The sequence below is a fragment of the Leptonotus elevatus genome, chromosome 16 (assembly GCF_054856555.1).
Source record: "Leptonotus elevatus isolate MCC_2025b chromosome 16, RoL_Lele_1.0, whole genome shotgun sequence".
Lineage (NCBI taxonomy): Eukaryota > Metazoa > Chordata > Actinopteri > Syngnathiformes > Syngnathidae > Leptonotus > Leptonotus elevatus.
Window position 1 is genome coordinate 979,603 of NC_141254.1, and position 13,222 is coordinate 992,824.

At 40.7% G+C, this 13,222-nt stretch overlaps 1 protein-coding gene across 2 annotated transcripts in view; it reads right to left on the minus strand.

The window, feature by feature from the left end:
* The window catches only part of dscama (Down syndrome cell adhesion molecule a), a 187,905-nt gene that overhangs the window by 31,424 nt on the left and 143,259 nt on the right, over window positions 1-13,222 (minus strand). For both annotated transcript variants that reach the window (XM_086057565.1, XM_086057564.1), the window contains exons 12-13: window positions 1,420-1,616; window positions 1,167-1,263 (exon numbers count right to left, since the gene is read on the minus strand). In XM_086057565.1, the coding sequence (XP_085913691.1) occupies window positions 1,167-1,263; window positions 1,420-1,616 (294 nt within the window). The remainder of the gene's footprint in view (window positions 1-1,166; window positions 1,264-1,419; window positions 1,617-13,222) is intronic.

The following is a 13,222-nucleotide window of genomic DNA, read 5'->3' on the forward strand; positions in this document are numbered from 1 at the left end:
GGATGTCTGGGATCCGTCCCTTAAGGGGGAGGGTGGGGGGGGGGGGGGGGGGGGATTGTCATGTCTGGGAAGATCTGGTTTTGGTTGAGGGTCCCAATTGTTCCTGAGTGGGTTCCAGCCCTTCCGCGGGTTGATCAATCCGGGCCCTCAGCCACTTGTGCCTGGCCCCAGGTGTGGCTAGTTACCCAATTAGTGTGGGTGTATTTAGTTCCCAGGTAGTGATCAGTCGGCGTGGGATCATTGCCGCTTGTCACGGTCACCCCCGGAGTTCTGTCTGTCATTTTGATTTTGTAGCTTTTCAGTTTGTTGTTTAGTTAGCATTAACCAGTACCCTGGTTAGTGTTTTCTGTAAAATAAAGCACGGCAGTTTCGCCCGCACTGCTGCTGTGGTTCTCCTGCCTCCCTGCATTTTGGGTCCTCCACTTCACACGCCGACAGACACCACGGCGCTCCGTGACCACACCGTAACAGTTTTATGTGTGATGTTTAAATATATATATATTTTGAAATCTATGCCTTTAATTTGGAAGGTCGCTCCGTAGTTCTGTTTCTCCGTTTGTCATTCGGCTCATGCCTTTATATTTAGTTTGTGCAAAACATTAACTTTTTTATTTCCGTCCAAAACAATCTATCTGAACATACTGTAAAAGTTATTTTAAACAGGCACTCACGGGGAAACTAATTTGACATTGCCAAAAACATGTAATCTTGATTGGACTTCTTCTCGAGACTCTTAGTGAGGTGGATTATAACATTTTGTGGTAAATAGTGCCCGCTACTGTGCAGGAGGGGCATAACAATTATTAGGCATCTGATTGATAAAATTGCTGGCAGGCTGCCACTGCGCCGGTGCTGTGATATGTCAATTATTTGGCACCTTCGGTGTCCCATCACATTTGAGCAGGGACACGTGCCACCTCGGCCTCCTCTGTGGCTCCGCCAGTGTATAGGTACATACTGGTACGGCGATCAAATTTGGGTGAAAGTGGCCGCCAAATTAAAATGAATTTGACACTAGTGCTTTAGACACTGATTATTTCTATTTTCATTACTTCCTACAGTATGCAAAACATTTTTTTTAAAAACCTTAACAAACAGAAAGTGAATGTTTCCACGTTAGAGGTTCCATTATTTCTGTTTCTACCATAAAACAGTAGTAGTTATACCTTGCACTGTGAGCTGTATGATCCCTCGATCTTCACCAAAGGAGTTGATGGCATGGCAGGAAAAAAAGCCAGAGTCCTCCCTCACTGTGGGCATAATCTGATGAAGACATCACAGTGACATTGTGGGTAATTCATACATTGGTGGTGGGTAATGATGAGTATTCACTTCGCCACCAATTGTCAATTAACTCACCATGATACACAAAAAAGTTATTGGTTACATTAATGTTTAACTTGAAAAGTAAACACCTACTTGCAGAGTGGAGATGACTTCATCTCCGACCTCCTTGACTGTAACCACATAGCGGCTGGTCTCCGGGTTGATGATACGCTCCTCCTTCTCCCAGCGTACCATGATGGGCTTTTCACCATGAGCCGTGCAGCTCATTTTCTTCTCTTCACCTTGTGTGGCCAGTGTGGTGTTGGGGTAAGATGTGATCATGGCAGGAACTAGTTTAAAATAAGAGGATGAAAAATACAAATATTTTTTACAAGCAGTTAAATTGTGCTGTTACTACAGCAAAGCTGTCACATGAATCGATGTGTTGATATGCTTAAATCAGAATTTGACTCCTAATTAAACAACACAAAATTTGTATAAGGGAGCACCCACTTTATTACACCCCTGATACAGGCTGTCCCTGTGTGACCGGTGTCAGAATTCGGTCTGCTTTGTTGGCAGTAAGTCGAATTTGTTTCCAATGAAGGTTGGACTCCGCCAAGGTTGCCCTTTGTCACTCGCCGATTCTGTTCATAACTTTAATGGACAGAATTTCTAGGCGCAGCCAAGGTGTTGAGGGGGTCTGGTTTGGTGGCCTCAACATTGCATTTCTGCTTTTTGCGGATGATGTTGACTTCTTCAAGCCGTGATCTCAAATTCTCAATGGAGCGGTTCACAGCCGAGTGTGAAGCGATAGGGATGAAAATCAGCACCTCCAAATCCGAGACCATTATCCTCAATCGGAAACGGGTGGAGTGCCGTCTCCGGGTCGGGGATAAGATCCTGCCCCAAGTGGAGGAGTTCAAGTATCCTGGGGTGTGGTTGGAGCGGGAGATCGACAGGTGGATCAGTGCAGCGTCTGCAGTGATGCAGACTCTGTATCGGTCCGTTGCGGTGAAGAAGGAGCTAAGTCGAAAGGCAAAGCTTTCGATATACCGGTCAATCTACGTTCGTACCCTCACCTATGGTCACTAGCTGTGGGTCGTGACTGAAAGAACAAGATCCTGGATACAAGCGGCCAAAATGAGTTTCCTCCGCAGGGTGTCCAGGCTCTCCCTTAGAGATAGGGTGAGAAGCTCGGTCATCTGGGAAGGACTCAGAGTCGAGCCGCTGCTCCTCCGCATTGATAGGAACCAGTTGGGTGTCTCGGGCATTTGGTTTGGATGCCTACTGTAAGCCTCCTGGAGAAGTGTTCTCGGCATGTACCACTGGCGGGAGGCCCCAGTGACGACCCAGGACACGCTTGAGAGAAAATGTCTCTCGGCTGGCCTAGGAAGGTTTTGGGATCCCGCCTGAGGAGCTGGTTGAAGTGGCTGAGGAGAGGTAAGTCTAGGCCTCCCTGACAAAGCTTCTGCAACCGCGATCCAACTCGGATAAGCGGTAGATGATGGATGGATGGATGGATGGATGGTTGGACGATGGTTAGCCACGACGAAACGTTAACATCAGGCACCCTACACTCTTAGAACTAAGGGTTCCAAATAGGTTCTTCATGAATGGCAGAGGCCCTACCCAAAACTATGGGCTTCTGAGGAACCCTTTTTTGAAAATAATAATGTAACAAATACTGCCAGTCATCCTCAATATATTTTTTTTTGTTCTCTTTTCCTCAAATATTTCACATGCGCGAGGTCAACCTGGGGGTTGGGGTGAGAGATAGCAACTCTCCTCCTTTTTCAGCCTCGCCAGACTAGGCCAAAAGGGCCTTCCACCCTTTTGAAGTCAACCATCGCCCATGTCATCAGGATGTTAATGTTTACTTTTCACCCACCAGAACCACGAGTTTATGGTACTAAAGTGTCTTATCGGGGGCTCCATCCTCTCCCCTGTTGAGTTGGGAGATTAACACAACAGTTAAACCCCACACCAGATGTTCAGTTGGACCCAGGTGGTCACATTCCAGTGTTCTTGAAAGTTACATGTGACCACAGCGCCTTCAAATGGGCACGATAAAAACTGCCCTCACTTGTAACACCTATGACCCACAAAGCAATCTTACACATTTCATTAAAAAAAAAAATCATCACATACAAGTAAATGTACGCACAACTGAATGTTTTACACCATGTATGTTTTGTTTGTGTTTGGAAAAGAATGTCATATGTATTTCAACCTCAAGAGAGTTCTTAGTTACTCCGCAAAGAAAAAAATTACTTTGTGCCGCAGGATTAGTCGATATGTGTAACGATAACATGTTTTGCTTGGAAGAACTTGGCTTGACAGCCTGACCAAATTTTAATTATTAGTTATTATTTCTTTAAATAATTTGGAATTTAAAAAGTCTTGGAGTTGAGTCGAGTCAAAGAGGGAGGGGCGGTTCTCCTTTCCTGAACACGCCCCACAACTTAAAAAAAAAAGCGGGCGCGGGCTAATGCTCACTCTCTCGTCTTCTGCCGCTGTTCCTGTTATCTTCCACCCTTTTTTTTCCGTCCGTCTGGCCCAGAACAGACAAAAGGACTTCCCACGCGGCACTTTAGGTCCAAGAAACGACCAAGTGTCTCGGACTTGGCGATCGTGCTTGTAGGCGCAGTGTAAAGAAGCCGGCACGCGTCCGCATGGTCAGACGGACACATCCTTTTTGTTTGTTGTTTTCATTTGTCATATTTTCTTTTTTTTTGGTGTGCTCGCCCCACCTCGGCAACACCAACTGTTCCGTGAACCCGTCGGGGCCCAGCCACCACAGTTGAACGGACACGCGCAAGTCCAATGCGTCCCGCCGCACCTGCTCTCCGAGTCCTATCGTGGCGAGAGCGGGTTCAACGGCTGATCTCCCTCGGGACACAGACACGCAGCAAATCTCGGCTTCAGGTGATTGGCCAGCTGAGACGCGGATCTCCCCGCGCGCCGAGAGGACAACTCTGGCTGAAGTCCCGAACGCACCTGAGTCGAGCTGTGTCGCGCGCGTCCGACTGCTGAACAATTTTTCGTCATTTTTATTTTTGCCTTGTTTTTTTTGGAGCAGTTTTTCCTTTTCTTCTTTCTTCAACCGATCTTCCCTCCAGACGCTCGACCCACCTTACTCCAGTAAGTTGCACATCTCATGACCAATTTGACATATTGCTGGTGCAACTTCCATTTCAAACCTTTCCTTTGTACCTTGTTAAATTGTTCCTTTCTTATTTCTATTAGTTTACTTTTATTTGTATTTTCTCCACCGTATGATAGTTAGGTAGACATTATTGTGATTCTGTATGTGTGACCGTAGTGAATAAATGCATGTTTTTTTTTAATCTAGTTCAGTATCCATCGTGCTTGTGTCCGAGTGGATTAGTAATTATTTTAGTAATACAAAGAACCACAAACTTTGAATGTGGTGACTTCAGATTATGAATAAATAAACGAGAATTTGGATTTTATTCGTTGTGTTTCTCCAAACTGAAAGTAAACAGAACGTGGTGCCCCTATAAGAGATTAGGGAAATTACGACTTCCTCAAGCGCTGATATTAGAAGATCCTCACCATCAAATATTCAAATGTTTAGCCATGATTCCGTATTCACTCAGACATTCTAAGCACATTTAACAAGGAGAGTATTGAGTACATTTTACCAGTTTTTTTTTTCAAAGTCACTCAAGCATTAAGGAAACAAACTGCCACTTTCAGCTTGGGAGACTGGGGCCCTGTCTCAATACCTACACTACACCCTACGCTCTTCAATGAAGTATTCACTTAATAGAAGTGCACAAAGTGTTTGAGAGCGCAGGTTACAAGCATGAGAAAATTGGAGAATTGGGACAGTGCGTGTGACATCATTAACTTGCGCCGCTGTGTTCGATTGCGTCATGAAATGTGGCAGCGTTTGTTGTTTTTGGAATTTTGTTGCTTAACCCGTGGGCAGTATTTTATTTTGAAATAGCATAGTCAGAACCATCAAAAAGCCCAAAATGATATTGAAAGTAGTAGTAGTGTTATATATATATATATATATATATATATATATATATATATATATATATATATATATATATATATATATATATATATATATATATATATATATATATATAATTTATCTATTTTATAAAATTTATGAAGGTTTGGACATTGAGAATGTTACTTAAACAAGAGAGAAATGTGAGAAAATGTAAATGCTTTTATGAGCAAAGTTTATAAGCTGTGTGGTGAGGGGTTTTAGAGCCTTAAAACATTTAAGATAAATGTAAAACATAAAGCTAACTACATTGCGGATTTCATTTATTGCGAGTATGTTTTGAAACCTAACCCCAGCGGAAAACTAGGGAACACTGTATGTATATATATATATATATATATATATATATATATATATGCCAATTTTTTATCGGAATTTATCGCATGTCTTCAATAGCTAACTCAAGATTAATCGCTAATTTTATATTTGTTCTAAATGTACAATAAAATGTACAATGTTTTTTTTCATACTCTTGTTAACATAAAAGTGAAAATTTTTTATATAGAAATACAGCTGCATCTTTTAGTCACTGATACAGTAATCACAATAATTTATAACATTGAGTTAAAATTAATAAAATTTACTGTACTACCAGTGTGATATTGATTTGTGTTTAGATCATATTTCTGCCACTCGATGGCATAATTGCATTTGTAAGACGTTGGTGACAACTCAGTGCATTTTTATTTTCATATAAAGAGCTATCTAATCTTTAACAATTGGCAATTTGTGAAATTCTACACATTTTTAAAATTGTCAACTACAACTTGACCCCACTCTCCACAAATATATGCATTATTATTTAAAAAAACGTATTGTAAAATTTAGTCGTGGACGTGTCTGCTGCAATGAGGGTCATTCAATAAATAAGGTGAATTTTCTGTATAAGGACTTTTAATACAGGATAGAATAAATGTTTTATATATATTTCTGTTTGACTTCTTTTTTTTTCTTTTGCAGATTAAATTAAAACTTTGGAGAGAATGTCAGCTGTGTATGGTGCCACATGTTTCAGACGAAAACATTTCTACAAATGGGCTAAATTGAGGCACAAAGTTTGAAAGTGATGATGAAGTCAAAAGTGTTGTGAACGACTGGCTGAGACATCAGTCCAAAGATTTTTAAGATGAGGGAACACGGAAGCTTGTGCGCAGATGGGAAAAAGTGTGTGACAAGTAAAAAAAGTACGGTAAGCTTCTCTCTGTATTAGAAGTCCTTATTTATTGAATGACCTCGTATATATATATATATATGTGTACTTGTGGTTCTAGATAAAATCCTTGAAATATAAAAGGGTTCTCTTTATAATTTACTGTGTTAGTTCTAGATAAAACCCTTGCAATATAAAACGTTTCTCTGTGGAACTCGCTGTGAAGGTTCTAGATAAAACCCTTGAAACATAACAGGGTTCTCAGTGGGACTTCCTGTGTGAGAGCTAAATGAAACCCTCTTTGTTGAACCTCTCATACAGGGTTCTGGGTGGAACATATCACAGATGGTTCTGGGTATAACGTGTTATGTTCTTGGTGGAACGGTTCCAGGTGGAACCATTATAAATGGTTCTTACTTCTAAGAGTGCACAATACAATGCTAGTGCAATTAAGTCTTTCAACTGAATGTGATTTCAGGACAGCCGTTATGCCGCAACACGCTGCCTGGAAAAAATACAAAAAAACAAAAGCATTTCAAGGCAGTTTAGGGGTGCTAGAATTAAACTTAGGGGTGCTTAACTCATTCACTCCCAGCCATTTTCACTGAAGCAACCCCCTTCGCTCCCGGCCGTTTGACTGGATTTTGACTGATTTTGCAAGGCCCATAGAATATTGTGTTCTATTGCTATAAAAACATGGAACCTAAGAAAAGGAAGATTAGAGTCTCAAAAAATATGTTTGTATCTTTCCTTTTTTCAGCAATAAGCATTAGAATATAGCTAAGTTCCATCATTATTCACAAAGCTGTTGAAAACATTGGGGAAAAGAGCTTGTTACAACATGGCCCTGCTTATACTCTGCTGCCACCTGCTGGCTGTTTTTTGTAATAACAACCATTGCTTTAAGTGACCTCTTCAGGTCAGAGGCTGTATCAAAGCCTTCTGTATGCTCTAGCATAAAAACAAAACAAAAAAAAATTTTTTTGGGACCAATGCAATATTTAAAAGAAAACATTTTTATATGTTTTTGGGAGCAAATAAGTAAATAACCCCCCAATATGGACTAGAAACATCCATGATATGCTTTATGGAATATCATTTTGCTTTTAATACAATTGTTTAAAAAAAAAAAAATGTATTTTTTTTAATACTAACAGGGTTTGGTATACAGCAATACACATAAAACCATTTTCAATGTAATGTACATTAGCTGAATAAGCAATTTTTCTTCGAGCAAGAATTAAATGTAACAAGAGGTGTTGGCATGTTTCATGTATGTGAGGCGTCTAAAAGGTACAATGAACCCTCCGAAGACATCACACCAAATACACGCTGTAGATGATATTTCCCAGAAAGCATAGCAGCTCTCTAACGCACGCACGCATGCATGCACCCCCCCCCCCCCACCCCCACACACGCACACACACGTACAGTGTGACTCCAGTGATGTGATGAGAAGTGTCAGGCAAGAGGTTGCAAACATTTAAGCCTCATCTCTTATTTACTCTACAGCCATTTGGGGCTCGTCTACAGAAAAGAGCGTTGATTTATTTTGCATGACATGAGTATAAATTTTTTGTGAGGCACATCAGAAAAAAGAGAGAGGAAAATATAACAGCTAAGATTATATGTAAACGTTATCATTTTAGAGCACAGATACTCTCATTTTGCCTTGTAAGTGGAAGCACTTGATGATGTTGTTCACACTCCTGGCAGTCTGGAACACTCCGTGAAGTGACAAACACCAACGTTTAAAAAAGCTTAGCTGTGTAGTGGAAATAAGACCCCTGAACTGTAAATATCAAATGGTTTCAGCGTCTAGGATGTAGTGGAGAAATCTATTAAATCTGCATGATATTTTATAATCTGTTTAAATAGTAGGCCGAAAAATACTGCATACTATATACCTGAGATCACCAACTTTTTTGAAACAGAGCTGCTACATGGTTGCTAATTAATGTGATGGGCTACCAGTTACATATGCACTCCTGAAATAACCAATTTACTCAAATTACCTTTAATTCAGTTATTATCAGAGGTGGCAAAACCCGGCCGGTCACGGTTTGGCTTTAGCCCCAGGTGCTAGCTCCCTAGCTCCCTAGCTAGCTCCCATGGTGCTCGTTTACCTGCTAGGGAGCTAGCTAGTTAGCACCTGAGGCTAAAGCCAAACTCTGTGATAATAGCTCCCTAGCTAGCTCCTATGGTGCTTGTTTACCTGCTAGAGAGCTAGCTAGCTAGCATCAATGGTTAAAGCCAAACTGTAGCAGGGTTTTTACTTTCTGGACCTGGATTTGCCACCTCTGGTTATTATGAGTATATAATGATACTCATCTATGTGAAGACACTGATGATTTCCCATAGTAATGATTAAAAATGATTTAACAAAGTAGGAAAAAGATAAATGTCAGTATGAAATACAGTATTTTATTCCTATAAATGTCTACAAATGTTTGCATTTTCAAATGCAGTTCTACAACATTATTAGGAAACTTTAATGCCCCATCTCTGGTGAGCTATTTTTTAGAACAGGCCCCGGGGCTACTCATATGGTCCTTGGTGACCCCTGCTATATACACTATATGCAATACATTCTGACATAATGAGTTGACTTTCTGGTTCACAGTCTTGTCACCTCCCATCTTGATTACTGTAATTTTCTCCTTTTCGGCCTCCCTCACAAATATCTCTATAAACTCCAGTTGGTCCAGAATTCAGCTGCCCGCATCATAACTAAAATCCCTCCACCCAACACATCACCCCTGTCCTCCACCAGATCCACTGGTCCAGTTTTGCATCCAATTAAAATTCTTCTGTTAGCATTCAAGGCCATCCATCACCTCGTTCCCCCGTACCTATCCAATCTTCTGCAAGTACACACTCCTTCCTGCACCCTTAGGTCATCTTCCTCCACTTACCTGTCTCTCCGCCCCACTTGTCTCACCAACATGGGGAGCAGAGCATTCAGCCGCTGTGCTCCCCGCCTATGGAACTCACCGCCACAACTCAGAAACGTAGACTCTTTCCCACAATTGAAATCACAACTCAAAACACACTTGTTTAAAACTGCCTACCCAACTTAATGCCGCTTTGCACTGCCTCCAGTCCACCTCGCCCCCCCTCCTTTTTTAAAATTGTACGGTGTCCTTGAGTGTCTAGAAAGGCACCTATAAATATAATGCATTATTCTTATTCTTATTCTTATTCTTATTCTTATTCTTATTATAAGATAATTAACCTGAATGCCCATTTGCATCTTAGTAGTATGAGACAGATCCACTAAAGGTTTGCGTAGCTTTTGCACGGAGCTAGCCAGTATAAATGAAACAATCCAGAAGCGTGTAATCCACTAAGCACGCGCAAATGGGATAATTCAGCACTAACTGCTCTGCCAAACAGATTGCGCTCCGGTGCGCCAGTGGTTTTTACGCAAACGTACACAGTAAATTCTGTAGAGTAAATTTGACTCTATTTAGAGTAGGACCAAATAGACTCAGTTTTAGAGTAATTACACTTGAAAGAGAGTACAGTAAAATAAAGAATTGAAAAAAATATATAATTCACTCACGACTTTCAACTTGGGAGAAAGCCGATCTACTCCCTGAGCTACACAGCTTCTGCTGTGTGTTAGTATATCGCTCGTGTCAGCTAGAATCTTCGTAACACCAAGATGTTTTTGGTCTCCTCTTGGATATAAGGAAACCATAGTAGGGGCATAGCTCAGGTGACCTGAAGGTTGTGAGTTATTTCCTCAACCCCTGAGTGACTTTTGTTTATTTTTTATTTCTATTCTTTATTTTACTAGAATTGTTTTAGAAATTACTGGAGAACCTCTATTTAAATGAGACTCATTGATAAACAGCGTCTAATTCAATAACGCCAGCGCTAATAGCCACACGGAGTTTGAGTGACACACGTGCGTAGGGTGAGAGAGAGGAGCGGTGGGAGGGACGATTTTTGCTATTTTGGTTTACAACACATGACGTAACCCGGGCTGATCGGCAATTGCGGTGGGGGGGAGATTTTACAATCATTTTCAAGTGACAGATGCACAACTGTATGCCCACGTTAACCTCTGAAAATGTCAAATGTATTTTAAGGACATTAAATGAATGAATAAATGACATTGTCGTCATTATTTTTTTTATTATATATTGTATGTTTTTATGGCCCTTGAGTCTGCTGAATAAAGTTGATTGATTGATTGATTGATTAAAGCAAAAATAAATGACAGACAGAAATGACTCCCCCCTCATCATTTATTGAGTAGTGTTGCATGTGTAATTGAACTATACTCATACTTCCCCCCTCAGAAAAGGGGGAAAAGTATATTTACAATGTGTTTGTGTCTTGGTGACAAGCACCCTGCTTCTTCACAGCAACCCAGAATGCAGTAATGAACCATTAAGCCTACATAGTTGTTGAAAGGCTACTCTCATGAGACAAAAGCACCCCGCCCCACCTCCCTCTACTCCCTTCTCCCCCTCCTCCCAGGCTTCCTTTCACCTGGCCAAGTTACCATGCCAACCAGCATTGGACAGTCTCTCTCCTCTCCTCCCGCTCATGCATGCTCCTGCCTCTGCGCTTAGAGAAAAGAGCATTTTGAGTAGCCAACAGAACATGGACCTGACATTCATTTTTCCCCAGCATAATGATGATTACACAATCATGCCCTGAATGGTACAATGCAGGAATAATCCAAAATGTGAGATGTGATGAATTGTGATTAAATATTATGCGTAGCTGAATATACATAATTATATTAAACAAATAATATATCATCAGTATGCATGCATCTTCCTATGTAATACATATCGATTCATTTATGATTTTGAATAGTTTTCTATGTATTTACTTTTTTTTTTTTTTTTTTACAATTATATTGTCTCATTGTTAATAGTTACTTGAATATTTTTGTAATCTAATACTGTATTGTAGTACAAAGTAATTGCCAGTACAATACAAAGCATGAAGATTAAGACCAGCCAAGACTGGGAAAGCCATTATTGTCAAGAAATTCAAAACAATATAATACTGAGAGCCAGCTGCTCATTTATATAGAGGTTGTTAACAGTTCCATTTAGAGTTCATGATGAATTATTTAAATTGGTACCCTCAATAGTCAACAGTGTTGTTCTAACAAAAACTTGTATTATTTGTGAACATGTAGACTTGTAGGACCCTATTTTCCTTCCAAGTGCAAGTCTAGCACAAAGCGCAGTCTAGCTATGCGCAAAAGATGGAGTTGTCTTTCATTTGGTATTGTCGTAGACTTTGCACAGGTAACATTGGGCGTAAAAGGGCATTTGTGCCATTGTGCGCTGTTGTGGGATGAAACCTAGGCTTTTCCTGGTCAATTGTAGCAACACCCCTCATTTGCAGTATTCCCGAGTACTCCGGGCTTGCAGAAACAGAAATAGAGTCGCTGGCGTCCATGCAGGACATTGGCAAGTAAACTTCAAGATCTCTCCTTGTGGATGATGTAGTCGGCCGCAAGTGACAAATTATAATTAATTGTATTAATAGATTTCTGGACTGATTCATATGGATTGTCCCACATTGTTGTCATTTTTATGAATCAAAAAGATAGCAAACCACAAACGTCCGCCGAGCTCCAAATCTGTCTGCCTGCACCTCAATCTAATCGACCAAAATACACTCTTACAAGTAAAAGTTCTTGTTGGAACCATTTTAGGTTTTCCGGCTTGTCCTCATAGGGCAGGGGTGGACACACTCAGTCCTCGAGGGCCGGAGTCCTGCAGGTTTTTGAATTTTTGGAAATACTAATATGTTTGATTGTCTGTTTATTATCATATTTTTTACAGTAAATGTATGAATTTAAAGCGTTGTGGCCGGATGTATCAAAGGATGTATCAAATATGACACAAGTCAAAAGTCACATGTGGGAAAATTTCTACCAAAAAACAAACAAAAAAACCTTTCTTCAAAAGGACCAATAAATACTCTTTTTTTTTTACAAAGAATCTGAATTATATAATAATAATGATAGTAATAATAATAATATATTTCATGGTTCGGGCTATATAGGGCTTTAAGGACACTATTATCAGCTTGAAAAATATTTCAGTCATAATGTCATTAGTGTATAAACTGAACAGGACTGTGTTACTAGCTGCCTCACAGGCCAATGTTGGCCACGGGGCACTCTGGCTCCACGTGGCTATGAAAGCCAGGCAAGAGATGACAAGTATAGCTCCACGCCCCGCTGTAAGTGGTTGCTGGGGATGCGCCAGCCAAGATGGGGGGTTGGGGGGCACTCTGGCAATTGCACAGAGATGACTAGTTCACTGGACTGCAATGTAGTGAAATAATTCCCTTAGCTGCACAATTGGCTTGGATATGGAGCACAAGAACAAATGTATGCCTGGAGACTGGGTGGGGAGCTGAGAGGGGGCTTGTGTTGGATGCAGATGAGTAAAGATGATGAAAGAGATACAAATCAGGGAGAGAGACTTCCTTATGCTTGTTTGAACAGTGCTGTTTAGTGACCAAAAGGCCATTTAGCACTTCTCATACACACCTCATTATGTTCTCTGGCCTCGTTTGCCGTGTCTCCAGACATTATGATGCCTAATTGGCTTGATTGATCTTAATTGGCAATGATAAACACTGAGTGGCTGTTGACTGACTCTGATAGCATCCACTGTGGATTGGTAATGATTTGCCTGAATTGCATCTATTTTGGAGGTAAGGATGCTTGACGGTTAAGCACATGAAAATAATTTGCTTCCACCTGC